The 22,739-nt window shown below is 44.8% G+C and overlaps 1 protein-coding gene across 1 annotated transcript in view; it reads left to right on the top strand.

Annotated features, from left to right (window-relative positions):
• LOC142302328 (uncharacterized) overlaps positions 1-22,739 on the top strand; it is a 213,082-nt gene that overhangs the window by 47,140 nt on the left and 143,203 nt on the right. The window contains exon 4 of the mRNA XM_075343390.1: positions 12,199-12,404. Within this exon, the coding sequence (XP_075199505.1) occupies positions 12,199-12,404 (206 nt within the window). The remainder of the gene's footprint in view (positions 1-12,198; positions 12,405-22,739) is intronic.

Raw genomic sequence — 22,739 nt, 5'->3', positions numbered from 1 at the left:
CTAAAATAATTTTTCTTCATACATCTTTTGAATTTTGTCTTTTGGACTATACTGTCTTGTGTGTATAATTCAGTATTTTTTACAACCTGGTTGGGGTTGTTTGTTTCTCTATCACCGTGGTGGGAGGTTACTCTATCCTCTCCCCCAGTGTGAGGTTTGTCCTTCCATGGTGATATTAGGAGCTTTTTACATTTGTTCCATTTTTACTTGGTTGTTCTACAACCGTATGTGTTGTGTGGTTTAATATTTTTAACTATGAACCAATAAAGGTTATATTTTAATTGTTACCACAATTTATATTAGTGCTGGGCTGTATCTACACATATATCGTGAAGCATATGACAATTTTTTGGGAATTACTAAGAAAGGTGCTAATCTAAAAGTCTGCTCTACTGAGACATCCCAGGCTTTTGAGGCAGTAAAAAGACACTTTTCAACTGCTCCCGTTCTTCAAAGACCCGATGAGAATAAGCCCTTCCTCTTGGAGGTTGATGCCTCTTCAGTGGGTGCTGGTGCGGTCTTGTATCAAAAGAACGGTGTAGGTAGAAAAAGGCCGTGTTTCTTCTTTGCTAAAACCTTTTCACCGGCAGAGAGAAACTATACCATTGGGGATAGGGAACTGCTCGCCCTGAGATTAGCCTTGGAGGAGTGGCGTCACTTGCTAGAAGGAGCGAAACATCCTTTCCAGGTCTATACAGACCATAAGAATCTGACGTACTTACAAACCGCTCAGCGTCTGAATCCTCGCCAAGCCCGCTGGTCCTTGTTTTTCTCCCGCTTTCACTTCTCCATCAACTATCTGTCTGGGAGTAAGAATAACAAGGCAGACGCCCTGTCTCGCTCTATGGTTTCTACCCAGGAAGAGATTGACGAACCTCATCTTATCCTTCCCTCCAGGCTTTTTCATACGCTCTCCCCTGTGACGTTAGACCAAATCCCACCGGGCAAGACCTTTGTTCCGCCGGATCGACAGAATGATATACTGTCGTGGGCCCACACCTCAAAGGTGGCTGGGCATTTTGGTATTAGACGGACACGAGAGTTACTCGAGAGGTGGTATTGGTGGCCACACTTAGCCAGCCACGTCAAGAGATATGTCGGTTCCTGCTACTCATGTGCTCGCAACCGTCCGTTACGGCAGAGACCGGCTGGGCTCTTGCATCCTTTACCAGTGCCAGATAGACCATGGGAGGTGGTAGGCATGGACTTTGTGGGTGATCTTCCGTGTTCACAGGGACATAGATTTGTGTGGGTCATTACGGACCATTTCTCCCGGATGGTTCATCTCGTACCGTTATCGAGAATCCCATCTTCCAGGGTACTAGCCAAACTATTCCTCAAGCATGTCTTTAGGCTTCACGGGATGCCAGATCGTATCATTTGTGATAGAGGCCCGCAATTTGCTTCCCAATTCTGGCGAGATCTTTGTAGCCTTCTGCAAATTGAGTTGAATCTCTCTTCGGCATACCATCTGGAGACCAATGATTTGGTTGAGCATACCAATCAATCCATGATTATATACCTTCGACACTTTGTTGCTGAGAACCACGATAACTGGTCCTCCCTCCTACCCTGGGCAGAATTTGCCCTTAACAATTCGCTGGCTGAGACCACTGGGCAGACACCGTTCGTACCCAATAATGGGCAACACCCTAGGGTACCGGTACCGTTTCCCGCTGCTGCACCTCCTCCTCTTGTGGCTGACTGGGCAACTAATGCCAGAGAGGTTTGGGATCGGACTCAAGAGTCGATCCAAGCAGCTAAGGACCGTATGAAGACGGTGTCCGATCGGTTTCGTCGCCCGGCTCCTGTCTTTTCTCTGGGGGACTTTGTGTGGCTCTCTGCAAAACACGTGAAACTTCGAGTGAGCTCTGTCAAATTTGCTCCTCGCTTCCTGGGTCCTTATGAGGTTCTTCGACAGGTAAATCCTGTAGTCTACCAATTGAAGTTACCCGTCCATCTTAGGATCCATGACAAATTCCATGTCTCACTGCTAAAGCCGGCTATTTTACCTCACGCTCGTGAAGTGCACTCTCCTGCCTCTGATTCCTCTCGCTCTAGCTATGAGGTACGGGCCATAGTTGGTTCTAAGATGGTTAGAGGGCGCAGGTTCTTCTTGATAGATTGGGAGGGCTACGGCCCGGAACATCGCTCTTGGGAGCCTGAGGAGGCTGTCCATGCTCCCGACTTAGTTGCTGATTACCTGCGTCGCTGGGAGGGGGGCCCTTGAGGGGGAGGTACTGTTACGGTTGCTGTGGCACTGGAGACTATGTTCGGATTTCTTGCTACTGCACATGTGCGAGCACTGTAGACTATGTTCGGACTTCTTGCTACTGCACATGTGCAAGCGCTGGAGACTAAGTCCTATCTTGGAGCCATTGCACATGTGCGGGTGACATCATCGCTGACACGAGGTCACATGTCTCTGACACCTTCAAAGCTGATTGGTCGCTGGTCATGTGCTTGTGACGCGTGGTCACATGTCTCTGACACCTTCTATGCCGATTGGTCGCTGGTCATGTGCTTGTGACGCTTTGCTCGGTGATAGGCCAGCGTGACGTCATTCCTGTCGTTCTGGCAGCGGATTGGCTCTTGTGTCTTCCATCTTGGATGAGGCACAAAGTCTATATAAGACCCTGACGCACGCCGTCCGGCGCTCAGTCCTCTTGGTTCATGCATGAGAGTAAACGCTCTGTGCACGTCCCTCTAGGCATCTCTCTGTCTATGCTAGGTGAGCGCTACCGGCAGGGTAGCGTTCTTATACCTTACAGCTTCAGCTGCGGTCCGTATCCTTACATCTTAGTGGAGCGGACATAGGCAGGTGCCTGAGGCACATGGTCCGGCTGGGCCTTGTGATTCTACTCGTAGGTGGACGTTGCCACTAGGGTAACGTTCCTTATACTGCGTCTGGCAGTTGTTCGTATCCTCGCACACTAGGGGAGCGAACATAGGTAGGAGCTTTGTGCGGCTTATGCTGCTGTCCGTCTCTTTTGCACCACTAGTGGAGCGGACCCAGGCAGGTGCCATATCTAGTGGTTCGTGTCCTCGCACACTAGTGGAGCGAACACAGGTAGGATCATTCTTCTTTTTGTCCATTGTGGTATATATGTATATATTTTCTGGTGTCTTTTTTCCTGTATATTTCATGTTTGAGATATATTTTTCTGTCTTATTTTATATAGTTCATTTTAATGTACGTTCTCCATTTTGATTGTTTTAATGTGGTTTGTGATGCAACCTGTTTGGGCACTCCTATTTAAGGGTTGACGTTTCCATTCCACATGTGGACGCGGTGAAGGCCTAATCAAGGCGAAACGGCCGTCGTCCCCTCTTAGGAGCTGGCTCACAGGTTGCCTCCAGCCCTTTTACCTATGCACCTGTTCAAATAAATCTTTTTCCAGCACGGCGGATGGAGTGCTGTCCTTTCTTCATCTTACTTTAAAAGGTTGTCCCTACCCCCTAACCCCCCTATATAAACTCCAACAATCCCCAACTCTCCACCCCTTATACAAAAACAAGAAAATGCTATTAAAAAGCACTTTTGGAAATGTGGCCAGGGTATAGGAGCAGCAAATGAACATAAACGAACTTTACCGAGTTTTGGGGGAGGGGATCGTGTTTACTGAGCCCGAATGAACAATCCAAGGCTTGTACCGAACCTGAGTTGGGCGAACATTTATCGAACAGGTTTGCTCAACTCTAGTCCTTAAAGAGGTGACAAAGTGAGTTTCTAAAGACGTTTGGAGGTCAAAATCCACCATCTATACCATGTATGCTTTCATTGGTGAGTTAGCGAGAACGTACAGGAACATTACTGGATAGGCATGATGGAGAAGCCATTTGAAATGTTAGGTGCACACTAACAAGCCACTGATATTACAGGCACTAGAGAGAACATACAGTGAGAAGTTCAGGCTATGACCCCAGACGCCCTGCGGAATACATTCAACAATATGGAATGGCGCATGCAGGCATGAATGGAATGAATTGGATGTAAATGGTGGATATTTTCAATACCTGCTTTAAAACATCAGTTTCTTATGAACCAAAGTATGCACAGACCATATTTCAGTAGGATAGATTGTCTCTTTTAGATGTTACAGCAATTTTTCTGGGTAAAGTAGTGAGGGAATCAGTTTATGAGATACAAGTAATTTACCGCCCCTGTGATAAAGATTTGGTTGCCATTAGCAAGAAGGCAACACACATTACAGATATTCTATGCATGTGTTAAGCAACATAGTTAACAGTACGTGTAATAACCTACAGTGAGGAAAATAATTCTCAAATTGTGTATAAAACACTCAGAGTACCATATTCATAAAATATAAACATTATTCATAGAAAATATACAGTAAAATAAAAAAGATTTTTTTAGTCCTCAAAGTGTATGGTATATATGAAGGGATCCAAATACATGCACCTTCAGACCAAGGGCAGCAAAACAAAAGCCTTAGGGGTACTTTGCACGCTGCGACATCGCAAGCCGATACTGCGATGCCGAGCGCGATAGTCCCCGCCCCCGTCGCAGCTGCGATATCCTTGTGATAGCTGCCGTAGCGAACATTATCGCTACAGCAGCTTCACATGGACTCACCTGTTCTGCGACGTCGCTCTGGCCGGCGACCCGCCTCCTTATTAAGGGGGCGGGTCGTGTGGCGTCATTGCGACGTCACACGGCAGGCGGCCAATAGGAGCGGAGGGGCGGAGATGAGCGGGATGTAAACATCCCGCCCACCTCCTTCCTTCCGCATATCCTACGGGAGCTGCGGTGACGCCGGTAGGAGATGTTCCTCGCTCTTGCGGCTTCACACACAGCGATGTGTGCTGCCGCAGGAGCGAGGAACAACATCGGACTGTCGCATCAGCGTAATTATGGATTACGCCGATGCTATACCGATGATACGATTACGACGCTTTTGCGCTCGTTAATCGTATCATCTAGGCTTTACACACTACAATGTCGCCTGCGATGCCGGAAGTGCGTCACTTTCAATTTGACCTCACCGACATCGCACCTGCGATGTCGTAGTGTGCAAAGTACCCCTAAGTATGAAATTCAAAAAATGCCCTAAGGCAATTGGCAGCGCTTAACCAAAAACCTATATAGTCTCGCAGCTTGGTTCTAATGGTAGAGGAACCCCTTCACTCTACCAATTCATTTAAACACAAAGTAAAGGTTTTTTTAACCAAAAAAACGCAATAAACCAGCGCTAGATGGGTTTTTTTCAATTTTATTGATATAAGATTTTTTCTATCCTTGTTTCAAGGCAAAATATTTAATAAGTAACACACTGATTATTACAGGTCCAGGGACCGCATAAAACACATATAAAAAACAGAGGAATAATGCTTATAAAAATAAAAATAATATTATTCCTTTTATAAAACCACCATGCTCCGAGATGATACAATATTCACATTGAATTGGTCTGACTAGTTTAAACAAATTGCCCCGGCCGGTGGCACATGCTCTATTGCTTAAATATTTTTAACCGATGAATTAAGTGAAATACCAAACCACTCGGTTAGTTTGCACGCTTACTATACACAATATAAGCATGCAACGTTGTATTTACTCCCAGACCTTTGGAGAAAAAACTAAAACATTTATCCACAATGACACCCCTGATCCACGGTGTAGGTCAGCAGAGTTTTTTAGCAGAATTTAGTCTGCGGTATTTGAATCGGCTTTTCTCCTCCGATTAAGCTGGAACCGCTGCGTATGGGGTTAATTAATTAACCTCCCAGAGCAGACACTTTGGGAGCAGCGGCCGCGATTAATGCTGGTTCTAAGGGAGGTATATAGTCAGCCAGACCCCTCCTTCCAAAGCCTATATATCACTTCAGAATACCGCAATCAGCCGGTCCCATACACTCTCAAATATACTTGCAATAAAACTATGCAAAGTCGCTGAAACCATAAGAGGCTGGCTGTAGATAAAAAGGCAGCGATAGTTACTCAGCCTCTCCGGCGGGCAGTCCAGACCGTATTCAGTGTAGGCTGACTGGATCCACGTAGGGAAGAAGTTGTATAGCAGGTTAGCACCACACTAGGTTCCGATCCGTTTCCAGGCAATGTAATGCCGCTGGAGGTGCCAGTGTGTGCTGGTTGGAGACACAGAAGGAGTCGGCAGTAATCTCTCAATTTCTCCGGCAAACCGTCCGGACCGTGTCCAATAGGTACAGATGGATTCCACACGGGAGAGAGATAGCTTGGCAGGTTATCACCACACAGATGAGGTAGGCAAGAACAGAGTCCTGATCCGACGCGCGTTTCGGGGGCGTGTGTCGGCCCCCTTCCTCAAGGATAACTCAGCTGTTGCCTAAAAGTCTATTTATGCATATACTTAATTAATCACAATTTGCATGAGATCAGACAATATTTAAATATTTAAATGCCACCACCATTCAATAATCCCTACATTTAGCAATTTATGAAGAGACCGCTCATATTAACCACAGATTATAATATAAGATTAAATAAAATAGAATTAATAAAAATGAATGGATTTGTGCAAAGGTTTTTCTTAGAGGTCCTATATATAACCTTACTTGTGCCACCTTATATATATATATGCATATACTATTTTTCAACAATTATGTTTAACATGAACATCATAAATATGTAATATAATTCGCTATGATATAAAGGCCCCTTTTGTCTATTACGATCTTGGGCTAATTAAAGCACTAATTGTAATATATGTTATGCATATACATATAACCAATGGCATCACATACTTTTTTTTTTTTTTTTTTTTTTTTTTCCCTTTCTTTTTTCTTTTTCCAATACCTATTACTCCTGTACTGATTTATGTATATAAAATTATAAATTAATTAAAAGCAAACAGTTCAATATCATTATTGAGTCCATATGGCTTCAAGGTATTTAATTCAAAAATCCATTGGCTTTCTGCTCGTGACATTTTTTTAATAAAATCTCCACCCCTCCAATCCTTTACTATTTTTTGTACACCCCATACTTGGGATCCTTTAAAAGACCCTCCATGTTTTAATGCATAATGTCTGGATAGGGGATGTTTAATACATTTATTTTTTACACTTCTAATGTGCTCACCCACCCTTTTCTATAGGGGTCTAATAGTTCTCCCAATATATTTTTTCTGACAGGGACATTGAATGCAATACACGACTCCCTTTGATTGACAAGTAATGAGTTCTTGAATTATAACTTCTGACTGTCCCTGTAAAAAGGATTTCCGTGTGACATTTTTTGTATTATTGCATATTATACAATTTTTGCATGGAAAAAAACCTTTCAGACCAAAAAGTCCTCCCTTTTTGGATGCTGTAAATTTACGTATGGTGGGTGCCACTAGATTACCAATATTATTTGCCTTTCTATATATAAATTTTGGATTGGTGGGCAAGAGATCCCCTATGACCTTATCCTCTTTCAGGAGGTTCCAATATTTTTTGATGATATTTTTAAAGAATCTTACTTGTGCAGTGTATTGGAGGATTATGGGGATATTAAATTCATTGGACTCAGGGGAGATTGATGTACCTAGTTTATTTTGAAGTAAAGTTTTTCTTTCTATCTGCTTTGTCTGCACATAAACTTCCTTCAAAAACTCCCCCCTATATCCTTTTTGTACAAATTTCTTTGTTAACACACCCGCCTCCACCTCAAAATCTTCCTGTTTACTGCAATTTCTGTATGCTCTGATATATTGGCTTTTAGGAACATTGAGGAGCCAACTTGGAAGATGACAACTCCTCAGTGATATATAACTGTTTGTGTCAGTCGGTTTCTGATAAGTTTTAGTTAAAATTTGACCATTCTCAATAAAAATATTCAAATCAAGAAAGTTAATCATTGTAGTACTCAATGTATGGGTAAATTTAAGATGATATTCATTTATGTTTACACTTGCCAAAAACTCGTGAAGTGACTTCTCATCGCCTGACCAAATAAAAAGGACATCATCAATGAACCGTCGCCAGAGGACCAGGTTCTCCCGAAGCACGCCACCAGGGTATATGGTATCTTCCTCCCACCTTCCCATATACAGGTTAGCGTAGCTTGGGGCGAACCTGGTCCCCATGGCTGTTCCCCACTTAAGATTCTTTAAAAATATCATCAAAAAATATTGGAACCTCCTGAAAGAGGATAAGGTCATAGGGGATCTCTTGCCCACCAATCCAAAATTTATATATAGAAAGGCAAATAATATTGGTAATCTAGTGGCACCCACCATACGTAAATTTACAGCATCCAAAAAGGGAGGACTTTTTGGTCTGAAAGGTTTTTTTCCATGCAAAAATTGTATAATATGCAATAATACAAAAAATGTCACACGGAAATCCTTTTTACAGGGACAGTCAGAAGTTATAATTCAAGAACTCATTACTTGTCAATCAAAGGGAGTCGTATATTGCATTCAATGTCCCTGTCAGAAAAAATATATTGGGAGAACTATTAGACCCCTATGGAAAAGGGTGGGTGAGCACATTAGAAGTGTAAAAAATAAATGTATTAAACATCCCCTATCCAGACATTATGCATTAAAACATGGAGGGTCTTTTAAAGGATCCCAAGTATGGGGTGTACAAAAAATAGTAAAGGATTGGAGGGGTGGAGATTTTATTAAAAAAATGTCACGAGCAGAAAGCCAATGGATTTTTGAATTAAATACCTTGAAGCCATATGGACTCAATAATGATATTGAACTGTTTGCTTTTAATTAATTTATAATTTTATATACATAAATCAGTACAGGAGTAATAGGTATTGGAAAAAGAAAAAAGAAAGGGAAAAAAAAAAAAAAAAAAAAAAAAGTATGTGATGCCATTGGTTATATGTATATGCATAACATATATTACAATTAGTGCTTTAATTAGCCCAAGATCGTAATAGACAAAAGGGGCCTTTATATCATAGCGAATTATATTACATATTTATGATGTTCATGTTAAACATAATTGTTGAAAAATAGTATATGCATATATATATATAAGGTGGCACAAGTAAGGTTATATATAGGACCTCTAAGAAAAACCTTTGCACAAATCCATTCATTTTTATTAATTCTATTTTATTTAATCTTATATTATAATCTGTGGTTAATATGAGCGGTCTCTTCATAAATTGCTAAATGTAGGGATTATTGAATGGTGGTGGCATTTAAATATTTAAATATTGTCTGATCTCATGCAAATTGTGATTAATTAAGTATATGCATAAATAGACTTTTAGGCAACAGCTGAGTTATCCTTGAGGAAGGGGGCCGACACACGCCCCCGAAACGCGCGTCGGATCAGGACTCTGTTCTTGCCTACCTCATCTGTGTGGTGATAACCTGCCAAGCTATCTCTCTCCCGTGTGGAATCCATCTGTACCTATTGGACACGGTCCGGACGGTTTGCCGGAGAAATTGAGAGATTACTGCCGACTCCTTCTGTGTCTCCAACCAGCACACACTGGCACCTCCAGCGGCATTACATTGCCTGGAAACGGATCGGAACCTAGTGTGGTGCTAACCTGCTATACAACTTCTTCCCTACGTGGATCCAGTCAGCCTACACTGAATACGGTCTGGACTGCCCGCCGGAGAGGCTGAGTAACTATCGCTGCCTTTTTATCTACAGCCAGCCTCTTATGGTTTCAGCGACTTTGCATAGTTTTATTGCAAGTATATTTGAGAGTGTATGGGACCGGCTGATTGCGGTATTCTGAAGTGATATATAGGCTTTGGAAGGAGGGGTCTGGCTGACTATATACCTCCCTTAGAACCAGCATTAATCGCGGCCGCTGCTCCCAAAGTGTCTGCTCTGGGAGGTTAATTAATTAACCCCATACGCAGCGGTTCCAGCTTAATCGGAGGAGAAAAGCCGATTCAAATACCGCAGACTAAATTCTGCTAAAAAACTCTGCTGACCTACACCGTGGATCAGGGGTGTCATTGTGGATAAATGTTTTAGTTTTTTCTCCAAAGGTCTGGGAGTAAATACAACGTTGCATGCTTATATTGTGTATAGTAAGCGTGCAAACTAACCGAGTGGTTTGGTATTTCACTTAATTCATCAGTTAAAAATATTTAAGCAATAGAGCATGTGCCACCGGCCGGGGCAATTTGTTTAAACTAGTCAGACCAATTCAATGTGAATATTGTATCATCTCGGAGCATGGTGGTTTTATAAAAGGAATAATATTATTTTTATTTTTATAAGCATTATTCCTCTGTTTTTTATATGTGTTTTATGCGGTCCCTGGACCTGTAATAATCAGTGTGTTACTTATTAAATATTTTGCCTTGAAACAAGGATAGAAAAAATCTTATATCAATAAAATTGAAAAAAACCCATCTAGCGCTGGTTTATTGCGTTTTTTTGGTTAAAAAAACCTTTACTTTGTACCCCTAAGTATGCCTTTAATTACATGCTAAATAGCATGAGCAATACTGACTCTCAAGGTGAAACCTAGTCTACATAGACAATTCAAAGGTAATGCAGATCAACGTATATCCATGAGGACATAGTAGTTTATTGGCACAATCACCTATCAATAACACAAAGATGTACAGACTGCTCACCCATGAATGGATATAAGTTCTCAGCTGCCAGAGGTCTGAGGGTACACATCTCCCAAGTCCCGAAACGTACATCCATTTTTATGGGTCTCTGTTCATTTATTTATTCATTATACATTTCGTGTTTGTGTGAGCATTGTACTGTAACTTATGTAATTATTACTAGGGATAATCGAATACCTCAAATATTCGGCTTTGCGAATATTTGCCAAATAGGTCACCACTATTCGCGAATATTCGATGCGCAATGTAAGTCTATGGGAATCCCGAATAACAACTATTCTGAACTATTCGGGCTTCCCGTAGACTTACATTGCGCATCGAATATTCACATAGCGGTGACCTATTCACGGATATTCACGAAGCCGAATATTTGAGGTATTTGATCATCCCTAATTATTATGTATTTGTAATACACATTCCATGCCATAATGTGACATGCCATTGACCACACTAATTTCTCTTGCTTTTAATAGATTTTTATTTATCAAACCTTCAGTTTTGTAGGAATGAAATTTGATCAATAAAATTAATATACTTGTATAATTTTTTTGGTCATCTATTTACTTTCAAATTCTATTTCAAGAGTTATAAATAGGTACATATGTTGTTGTTGGGACTCCTGTAGAGTATGATACTTATTAGTATTAAGGGCTTTCATGTCCAATATTGGTTATTCAACCTTCAGGACTTGCCTACTAGACAGGCCCTCAAGTTGTCAACTTCCACCTCTCCGATCATATATGGGACTCAGCTATTGATAACCTTAACTTTTGACCTCATGGTTAACTAGTAAGTAAGGCATTCTGTCCTATCAAAATACAACTTCACTAATATACACTACCCACAAAAAGTTAGGGATATTTGGCTTTTGGGTGAAATTTATGGGAAACCTAAAAAGCCATTTTATCATTAAAGTAAGGCATCTAAGTAGAAGCATACAATAACGATTTCCTCATCTCAAACAATTTATTGAAATAAAAGCCAACAACAGTGGTGGGTATACCCCCCCTTAAAAAATGTCAATGTCTCAATAACTTATCATGTGGCCTTGAGTATCAATTACAGCTTGACAACGACATTTCATGCTGTTCTATGTTTTCAATGGAATTCAGGTCTGGAGAAAGTGCAGGCCACTCCATTTGAGGTACCCTAGTCTCCAGCAGTCATTCCCTAATGATGTGACCTTGATGAGCTGAAGCATAAGGTACTGTTGATCAATTGTTAGGTGTCGTCTTGGTCTCATGATGTCAAAATGTGAACAGCATGAGAAGAACTGTAATAATACCAATTCTAAGTGAACCCTGTCATTTATTGGGTAATTCATGGATCAAACACCTGTAGTGAATTTTGTCATTAAGCTGCTTGGTAGAGAACAGCAAGTTGTGCAAAAAGTACTGAAACATTGACCAGTTTAACATGTGCATTCTAAAGTTTAGAGAAGGTCACATTAAGTTAATCTGAAAAGGTTCAAGTGAATTTTAAGTTCATCCTGAAGTTTAATTCGCAAGTCAAATATCCCTAACTTTTTGTGCGTAGTGTATGTTGTCGACACACGTCATCAAAATACAATGTCTGATATGCCCTTCTGTAGATGGTTATTAATTAAACTAACTTATTTTATAATGATTGCATCCATTAGCTCAGAAGTTCCATCTTCAGCATTGCAATAAACCTCAGACGACATCTCTTGGTTTGTGGATTCAAGAATAACCTTTCTATTTATCCTCTGGATGAGCAAAAAACCTGTGGACATATTATAAACCTGAAGAAAAGCTCATCTGACTATCAACATACTGACATTGTATCATGCATTGTGTCCTTAGACAGTCAAATCTATACAGTAGGGTAAGTATGAAAAAAAACAAATGCATTGAACACAAATGAAGGACACTTTTCACCTACGTTGTAGGTATCTTATTAGGAATTGTCTCATTAACTCAAAACTTACAGCTAAACCTAATTCATGAACTCAACTCTCAGGTCACACAATGAGGTTGACTGAAATGAACATGGATCACCTATAGTTTTGTGGTGTTCTAACTTTGGTTCAGTATAACAGCCATGGATATGGGATATAGGTGTTGCCATAATGCAGATGCTAAAATGTGACCACATTAAATTTATGTGAAATGGACTTCAGGCTAAGTTATTGTGAAATTAGTGTGTAAATAGTCTTCTTCAGCAGGGATGAGCATATACGTGGATGTTTGGGTTCGTCAAACTATGCCGGACTTAAAAGTTCGGTTCGGCCAGGCCCTTGAACTTAACCCAAACTTGACCCCAAACCACATAGAAGTCAATGGGGACCCAATCTTCTGTGCAGTAAAATGGCTGCAAAATGGTCATAGTAAGGGTTAGGGGGCTCCAAAAGCAAGAAAAATGGGGGGCAAGAGTGTGACGCCCTGGCAAAACCAGGTAGTCACAGAAAGAGTTAATTCTCCTTGGCAGCTACACAATCCCCACACAAATGTAAGCAGCCAATGAGGCCCTACTCACCCCCTCTCAAGGAAAAGGGAGAGGGTGAGAGGAGCTAAGGAAGTGACAGAGCAGAATTTAGTTCAGTTGTGCTGTAGCCAGTGGAAAGCTGACAGGGGAGGCTTGGAGCTCCCCAGAGAAAGTGGTAGCTGGGGTTGGAGCCCTGGACTACCGGACTAGGTGGTTGTTAGGGCCACAGGCGATGGAGATCTGGCAGCAGGGAACCTGAGGCGACCGGGACAGGGTTGTAGCCCGCCGGTGCCGGGAGAGGGACCCAATCCGGAGACCATTCAAACTGACTAGTCCAGACAAGAAAGAGACAGGCAGAGTGTGGAAGGAAGGGCCCCTGGCTGTACATCTGGGTGTGGGACCCGAAGACACCCGCCAACCGTGACGGCTATTTGGCAAGTTGGTTTACAAAGGACTCTGTGTTTTCTGATCACACACATCAGCCTAGCTTCATCCAACACCAAGACAACCAAACTGTGAGTTTTCTGCTCCCTGCAATCCCTGCCACCACCACAACTCCCAATTGGGCCCCGGGAGGACTACAACTCTCCTACCCGTAGAGGGGATCCCACCTTGCTGCCCCACACCATCACGGGCACGGTCCCCAGAGGCAGCGGCGGTGCCACCATCTCATCACCGCAACCCACTGGTGGCGTCACAGACAATCCCCTTTACATATTCCTCTTTTGTTGTGGAGCCTGGGATCACAGACCGGGTCACGCCACTGTGATACCTACAGAAGTGACCCCTTGGCCCGGCTGTGAGTACCCCTATCCCTGGGCGACACAAGAGCAGGGCAATTGGCCTGCAAACAAATGTGGATAGGGAAATTACTTAAAGATGTTATGTCACCATAGTAATACTCGTTAAATAGGAAATAAATAAATAAAATAAAAATTTCAATAGTGGTTCCACAGAGAGTTATTACAGAGTACCCCTACAGTGACAAAATTGTAAGAGTGCCACCACAGAGCCTGTTTTCACAGTTCCCACACAGAACCAAAATTGCTGCTCCAGTAGTGTACACTATAGCTGTTGCAGTTAAAAACTTGTAGTTGAAATTAAAATCAAGCTGGTGGTGCACTGTGAGGCTTTCTACCACCAGTCCCAGCCCTTTGCATAAGGGCACCTCACTGATAATGTTGACTGATCATCTAGGGGCCCAAAATGTTTGTTCTGAAAAAATTATGATTGAAAGCAGGCAGCTAAACCTGAATACTCCAGCTAGGAATAATGAAATAGAACTCTAGTTCTATTTTGTTGTGTAGAAAGTGGGGCCATATAACAGGGTGGCTCTCCAGAAATCAGTACTGGTAACAATCAGGGAAACTTGACAGTCATTGCACAGGCACCGCAGCATGTTTTTGCTCATGTAAGCCAGGCTGCCCAAAGGCAACCACAAGCTGTCCTCAGTAGAGATGAGCGAACCGGTCGCGGTTCGGCTCGAGCTTGGTTCGCCGAACGGAGGTCGTGTTCGAGTTCGGTTCGGCGAACCGGTTCGGCGAACCACTCGAACCCATAGGAAACAATGGGAGACAATCACAAACCCATAAAAACACCTAGAAAACACCCTCAAAGGTGTCCAAAAGGTGACAAACAACTCACAACACAACACAAACACATGGGAAAGTGACAAGAACAAATTCTCATGCGAAAACAAAACAGCGTTATGAGGAAAAAGAGGACGAGACACAGAAATAGGCATGGCATGCCCTTCTAAAATCATGTAAAACACCGCAAGGTGACTCAAAGCGGAGTCTCCCTTGTTTCCATAAATTGGGCCACACAAACAACCCCTTTAGTGGCAGCACTTGTGCCCCAGTTGTACACTTCACAGGTAGATTTGCATCAAGCACATTCAAAAATACGCCATCCTTAACCGTCCCCAGGATTGCACCTGGGTAGGTAGCAAAGTCTTTGCTGATCCCAGATCTGTTCATCTTGGATCATTTTTAGAAACACTGCAAGCAAGGGTTACTCCAAGTGGAGTCTCCCTTTTTTCCAAAAATTGGGCTACACAGACAACCCCTTCAGTGGCAGCACTTGTGCCCCAGTTGTACACTTCACAGGTAGATTTGCATCAAGCACATTCAAAATACACAAGCATTTACTCTCCCCAGGATGACACAGGGGTAGTAAATTCCTTGTGCATCCATGACTTGTACATTTTGATGAACGTTAGTCTGTCGACATTGTCACTGGACAGACGCGTGCACTTATCTGTCAGCACACCCTGCAGCACTGAAGACACGTTCAGAGACAACGCTGGCAGCTGGACACGACAAGATCTCCAAGGCGTAAGTGGAGAGCTCTGGCCATTTTTCAAGATTTGAAGCCCAAAATGAGCAAGGCTCCATTTGCAAAGTCATAGCATCGATGTTCATTTGGAGATACTCCTGCATCATCCTCTCCAGCCGTTGACTATGTGTCAGACTTGTTGTCTCTGGTGGCCTTGCAAAGAGGGTCTAAAAAAATTATGAAAAGATTCAATAAAATTGCTGTTACCAGCACCAGATACGGTGCTGCTGGTACGGGTAGACTGTGGATGATGACGAGACCGTCCCATGTTTGTGAAGTTACAACTGGGAGAATCACTCCGTGCACCACGGTTGTTTGGTGGAAAAGCCGAGCTAAGATCGAGTAACAGCTTCTGCTGATACTCCAGCATACGTGCGTCCCTTTCTATGGCTGGAATTATGTCACAAAATTTGGACTTGTACCGGGGATCTAATAGTGTGGCAAGCCAGTAGTCATCATCACTTCTAATTTTGACAATACGAGGGTCATGTTGGAGGTAGTGCAGCAAGAAGGCGCTCATGTGTCTTGCGCAGCCATGCGGACCAAGTCCACGCTGTGTTTGTGGCATAGAGGTGCTAACCGTTCTTTCTTCCTCTGACATCTCCCCCCAGCCTCTTTCAACTGAAATTTGACCAAGGTCTCCCTCATCCGCTGAGTCTTCCATGTCCATGGACTGTTCGTCCTCCATTTCTTCATGTTCTCCTGCACCTTCCTCAACATTTCGCCTGCTGCCATGCGCCCTTGTTGATCCCTGTCCCCCATGGTTCCATGTCTGCCGCCTTGGTGATGATGAACGTCTGGACCTTGGTGATGTTGTTGTCCCTTGCGCATATGAATCCTCCTGTAGTTCCTCCCCTTCCTGTTGTCCCACACCCTGACTCCGAATAGTGTTTAGCGTGTGCTCCAGCATGTAAATGACTGGAATTGTCATGCTGATAATGGCATTGTCAGCGCTAAACATATTCGTCGCCATGTCGAAACTGTGCAGAAGGGTGCATAGGTCCTTGATCTGAGACATCAGGGTGATGTACCCCACCTCAGCATCTCGTTGGCCCAGGCTATATGTCATGACGTATTGCACCAGGGCTCGGCGGTGCTGCCACAGTCGCTGTAACATGTGGAGAGTCGAATTCCAGCGTGTCGGCACATCGCATTTCAGGTGATGAACCGGCAGGCCGAAAGACTTCTGGAGCGATGCAAGTCGCTCAGCTGCGGCGGTTGAACGGCGGAAGTGAGCAGACAGTTTTTGTGCCCTGTTCAGAAGGCCATCTTGGCCGGGATAGTGTGTTTAAAAATTGCTGGACAACAAGGTTCAACACATGAGCCATACAAGGCACGTGTGTCACCTTGCCCAGGCGAAGGGCTGCACCCAGGTTTGCAGCATTGTCGCACACGGCCTTACCAGGCTGCAGGTTGAGTGGAGACAACCATTTACCAAACTCAGTCTCCAGAGCTGCCCAGAACTCAGACGCTGTGTGACTCTTATTTCCAAGACATTTCAAGATAAAGACTGCCTGCTGTCGTTGCGCTCTGCTGCCAGCATAGTAATGAGGGGTGCGTGATTCCTTCTGCGCAGTTACAACGCTGGTGGCCTGACCAGGCAAGCTTGGGGCAGAGGTGGAGAACCCGGAAGAGGTTGAGGAGGCAGAAGCAGTGGAGGAACTTGGACAGACAGAGGATTGACGCCCAAGTCGTGGGGACGACAAGACTTATGCAGCAGACCCTTCACCATCTATCACCATAGTTACCCAGTGCCCAGTCAGCGACATGTAACGTCCCTGTCCATGCTTACTGGTCCAAGTATCGGTGGTGAAATGCACCCGTTCTCACACAGAGTTTCTCAAGGAAGCGGTGATGTTGTGTGCGACATGCTGGTGTAGCGCAGGCACACCTTTCTTAGAGAAGTAGAGGCGACTGGGCATCTGGTACTGGGGCACAGCGACAGACATAAGGTCTCTAAAATCCTGTGTGTCCACCAGGCGGAAAGGCAGCATTTCGGTAGCCAAGAGCTTACAGAGGGATAAAGTCAACCTTTTAGCTTTGTCATGGGTCGCAGGAAATGGCCTTTTATTTGTCCACATCTGAGGGACAGAGATCTGAAAGAGCTGTACACACGCACTTGTTTCCCCTTCCAAACCAACTGACGACCTACCAAGCAAACTGCCTGTTGCGGTTACAGTGGTGGAAGGTGTGCATGGAAAAACAGCTGTCCCAACAGTCCTAGAAGATGAAGAGCGCGCGGATGCACTGGAAGGGGCAGGCGGTGGATGGTCTGCTCCGCTAGGCCGCATTGCAGCAGGTGAGCTTCCCACTGGGACATATGATATTTATTCATGTGACGATTCATGGAAGAAGTTGTCAAACTGCTGAGGTTTTTGCCTTTACTAACAGATTCCCGACAAATTTTACACATCACATGATTTGGGCGATCCTTTGCAAGGTCAAAAAAGGACCAGGCTAGGCAAGGCTTAGAGGACATGCAACCTGCTGAGCCACCCCGACTAGTGCTCAGAGGCAGAGTGGTGGCTGAGGATGCAGTTGTAGACGTGCTACCAGTACTCCTCCTCTGTCCAGGAAGGCGCAAAGTAACTTCGTCGTCAGTTGCATCCTCCTCCACCACCTCTGTTGACCTCCTCGAGTGCCTGACTGTGGGTTGACAGTAGGTGGGATCTAGAACTTCCTCATCAAGCGTTGTTTGCACTCCCCTCACCCTCAGACCAAGCCTCTTCCTGCCCTGACCAAATATTTAAGTTGTCAATCCAATCTGGTATCTGCGTCTCATCGTCATCAGTATGTTCCTCATTGTCTATAACAACAGGTGTTACAGTTTGGGAATAAGGGTCAACATTATGCTCAGAAACTTGGTTATCACAGCCTGAATCTGAGTCACAAAGGTTCTGGGCATCACTGCAGACTGGTCAGTACTCACTCTAGCTTGGGAGCACACCTCTGATTCCCAGGCTATAGTGTTACTGAACTGCTCTGCAGACTCAGTTATCTCTACTCCACCATACTGTGCAGGGCGGATGGAGACTTGAGAGCTGGGAGAAAGCAAGTGTGATTGGGATGACAACTCAGAGGACTGGTTTTTTTTGGATGCAGTAGTTGAGGTGGAGGAGAGGGCACTTGTTGGAGCGCTTGAGATCCATTCAAGCAAGTTCTTTTTTTGTGCATCATCTACCTTTCTTACAGTTGTTCGGGTCCGTAAAAAAGGGAGCACATCGGATTGTCCACGGAAAGTAGTAGACATCTTACTTTTGCTGGCAGATGGCCTATCTTCAGCAGATGTTAATGTAGCTTTGCCACCTTCCCCACGGACAAAAACTTTTTTTCCTTTGCCAGCATGCCTGTTCCCCTTTCCACCAGCATCTGTCATTTTGCCACTCATTTTGATTGCGACAAGATTGTCCACTTAAAATGTGGTAGTAAAAATTGAGAGGTGGTGTAGATTGCAGAGGTGGCCTAGCTTTATTGACAGCAGAAGAAACAACACTGACTATCCCTGACAATGCAACTATGGCCCTTAAACTGGCAGCACAGCTTGCAATTATAATAGCTTAGTAAAAATGAGCTTGAGGGTGCAATGCAGAGGTGCTGGAAATTGCTTGGCACCAGTGGGACACTAATGGAAGTCCAACAGCCACTTTTAGGATGCCACTAAGTTTCCTCAGTGTTTGCTATTATAATAGCTTAGTAAAAATGAGCTTGAGAGTGCAATGCAGAGGTGCTGGAAATTGCTTGGCACCAGTGGGACACTAATGGAGTCAAACAGCCACTTTTAGGATGCCACTAACTGGCAGCACTATTTCAAATTAAAATGGCTTTGCAAAAATGTGCAGGAGGGGAGAATGCAGAGGTGGTGGGACTTGCTTGGCACAAGTGGCACAAAAATGGGGGACAGCAGCCACTCTTTGGATGGCACTAACTGGCAGCACTCTGCAATTAAAATGGCTTTGCTAAAAAGGGCAAGAGGGTACAGTGGCCGGGTTGTGGGTCAGTGTAGAGGAAAGGAAGCCTCACTTTCTATCCCTCCTAATGGTGAAATGCAGCAAGGAAGTCCCTGAGCTTAGCTACACAGACGCTGTTATCTGTAGCTGTAACAAGCGTTTCCACGGACCTGACTGTCACCTATGGCTCTGAGCCAGCTGAAATTAGCCCTTAAAAGGGCTGAAATAAAATTCTGCCCCTAATCTGTAGAACGCTGTGTGTATAGTGTACACAGCAGGAACGGCGACAGGAGCTGCGTGAGCGGTGACTGACACCCAGACGCAAAAGGCAGATAATGGCATGCTGAAAGAAAATGACCGTTTTTATAATGCAAGGACATGTGACATGGACAGCCTATGACACATGCCCTTGCTTCTCTGGCAAAAAGTCCACTTAGCAGTGTGTGTGTCTGGGATTGGCTGACATGCTGGCCCGCCCCACTACTCGCGCGCTTAGGGAAGGAAGAAAAAAAAAATGGCGATCGCCATTATCCCAGCAGCAATAATCTGAACGCGCAGTCCCCGCACACTATACGCTGAAATTTCATAATAGTGTGAGTCACAGAGTGACTTACACTATTACAGTGAAAAGCCAGCTAGTAATTATCTAGGCTTTTTGCTGATAGAACCGTTCTCGAACGTAACTCGAGCAAACGAACTTTTAGCAAAAAGCTCGAGTTCTAGTTCGATCTAGAACACCCCCCAAAATCACTCAAACCGCGAACTGGAGAACCACGAACCGCGCTCAACTCTAGTCCTCAGTGGGAGATGTATTGTTTGTGTCCTCTGTGTACCAGCAGCCACACTCCAGTTATGCCTGTGAGCTACTTTGAATGCCACCCTGCTGTGAACCCGGATACTTTTCCTCCTTCTCCTTATCTTTCAAAACTGCCTCCTGGCTGAACAGTTGTGTACCTGGCTGCTGTTAGTACAGGAACCTACCCTCCAAGCCATATGAGGATGACTGACCTGATCACTGTGTGAATGGTCCCTTTTCAACCTCCTCTGTCTCCTGTGCCCCCACCTCATCATCCATCATCGCCTGAGGTGTATTTTCAAGGAGGCACAAAAGTGGGATAGTAATGCTGATGATGGCGTCATCAGCGCTGGCCATGTTTGTGGAGTACTTGAAGCAGCGCAACATGGCATACACGTCCTCCAAGGAGGCCCACTCTTTGGTCGTGAAGTGATGGTGTTCCACAAAGTAACTCACCCATGCGTGCTGCAGCTGAAAGTCCACTATTGTCTGCTGCTGCTCGCGCAGTCTCTACAGTGGGTACATCGCATATAAGATGGTAAGCGGAAAGGCAGAAGTGATCTGCAGCGCAGACAGGCGAGTAGCAGCAGGGTGAGAACGCTGAAAGTGCATACAGCCGGCATACTTTGTCCAGCAGCTCTGACGTTTTGGGGTAATTTTTCAGGAACCTCTGCACCACCAAATTCAGCACATGAGTCAAGCAAGTATTGTGCGTCAAACCAGCTAGGCCCAGAGCTTCTACAATATTTTGTCCATTATCGCACACCACAGGCCGGGCTTGAGGTTCAACAGCAACAACCACTCATCAGTCTGTTGTTTGGTCCCCGTTCACAGCTCCTATGCGGTGTGAGATTTTTTCCCTCTAAATAGATGAGTTTCAGAATAGCCTGGAAGGGCTGACGTTGATGGTGGAGATCTTACTCTCACCATATGGGGAGGCAGTGGAAGAAGTGCAGTAGGAGGAGGAGAATGCACAGACAGAGAAATGTCCAGTAATGCTCAGTTGTCACGTTGACTATGGGAATAGCAGGAAACCAGGGCTCCTAAGATGACCCTCAGGCTAGGGGCCCCTAAGCTATCCCTAGTTTCAGGCATATCCCTAAAGGTGAGGATGTCTGAGTCTTCTTCCTGGCCTAGCTCCTGAGCAGCCCTAATCTGATACCCCTTCATTTAGAAGGGACCGGGACAGGAGTGAGATTAAAACCATAAAAATAGACAGACAGGGAAAACCAAAACTCTGTCACACAGTACGTGCTCACAGAGATATAAGACAATAAAAAATGAGGAAAACAAGAGCAGGGAGGAAACAACAAGACAATGGGTAAATTCCACAGCCACTGCTGGCAGAAATCAACACTTTTCAGATAGTCTTGGATACCAAAACACACAGACCACCACAGTATAACATATAGCTGGCATGGGTAGAAGATTTCATTCAGTTTAAGTATGAGAGGAGCAGATTTGATTGGCTTCCTCACAATATGTGATCAAAACAGCCTAACAAGCAGGCTAGCAGAGGTTAACTCTTGCTAGTCTGACTATGACTAAGCACACAGCAGGTAGATGCCCGAATCTGCCCGTGTTGATCAGAGAAACCATTGGGCGGAATGTCAGAATCTGCAATGTGAATAGAGCCTGACGTTGCCATGACGGTGAAGTTTATGCAAAACTCTGTGTGACATCGGTGGTGGTAGAAAATGCACCATAATGCTTTCCGCCTAAGGGCCAGCCACCACTAGATTTACCCAGTGGGCAGTTAGGGAGATATAAAATCCCTGCATGTGCATGCTGGTCCACATACCAATAGTTATGTGTCCCTTGCCACTGATGGCATTGCGCAGTGAACACCTGATTTGGTCCACAACATGTTCGTGCAGGCCACATGGAAATGTACAGGCATTGGGGACCTCATACTGTGGGACCGCCACCGCCATAACTTTTGAAATGCTGGCATTCAGGACCAGGGCTCGGGGGTTGGAAGCAGTGTACTTTCTCTTTCTCTCCAGTGTTTGGGGATGGACAGCTGAACGCTTCCATGGGATTTTTTGGAAATGCTTGGTGACACTATTGCTTGAGAGTGGGATTAAGAGGCCATGACTGCAACAGAAGAGGGAGCAAGCGGGGCCTCACATCTTTCCTGGTTCTTCAACTGTCTACTTCATTGCAGCTCGTGCTTGGCATTCAGATGCCTCGTTATTCAGGTGGTGCTCATGTTAAGAACATTTGGGTCTTGCTTCAGGCTATGAAAGTGTCGCGGGCGGGGAAGAGGGTGTCAGCACACTACGCTCACCCCCTTCTGCTCGGGTCCGGCGGCCGCTGCTCAGTGGTGGCTCGAGCTGTAGGCCGGATCCCGGGGGTTCTCGAGCGGCACTCCTCGCCCGTGAGTGAAAGGGGTTTGTTGGGTGTGGGAATTGGTTATTGTCCGTGACGCCACCCACGGTTGTGGTGATTTCACCACCGCTGCTCAATACGGGGGTCCCGGGGATGGTGATGCGGAGCAGCCAGGTGTTGTGTTGCCCCTCCGTGGGTAGGGGTTGGTGATCCCGGGGCCCGGTGATGGTTTGGGAGGCGCAGGGCCTGGTGGGCGCAGGGACGCGGGGGCAGCGCTGTGCCTACGGCACTGTGGTACTCACTCAGCCTGAGACGTTGACACAG

The sequence above is a fragment of the Anomaloglossus baeobatrachus genome, chromosome 4, assembly GCF_048569485.1.
Source record: "Anomaloglossus baeobatrachus isolate aAnoBae1 chromosome 4, aAnoBae1.hap1, whole genome shotgun sequence".
Taxonomy (NCBI): Eukaryota; Metazoa; Chordata; class Amphibia; order Anura; family Aromobatidae; genus Anomaloglossus; species Anomaloglossus baeobatrachus.
Note: the sequence above shows the minus strand (reverse complement) of the source record. Positions and strands in the feature narration are given on the sequence as shown.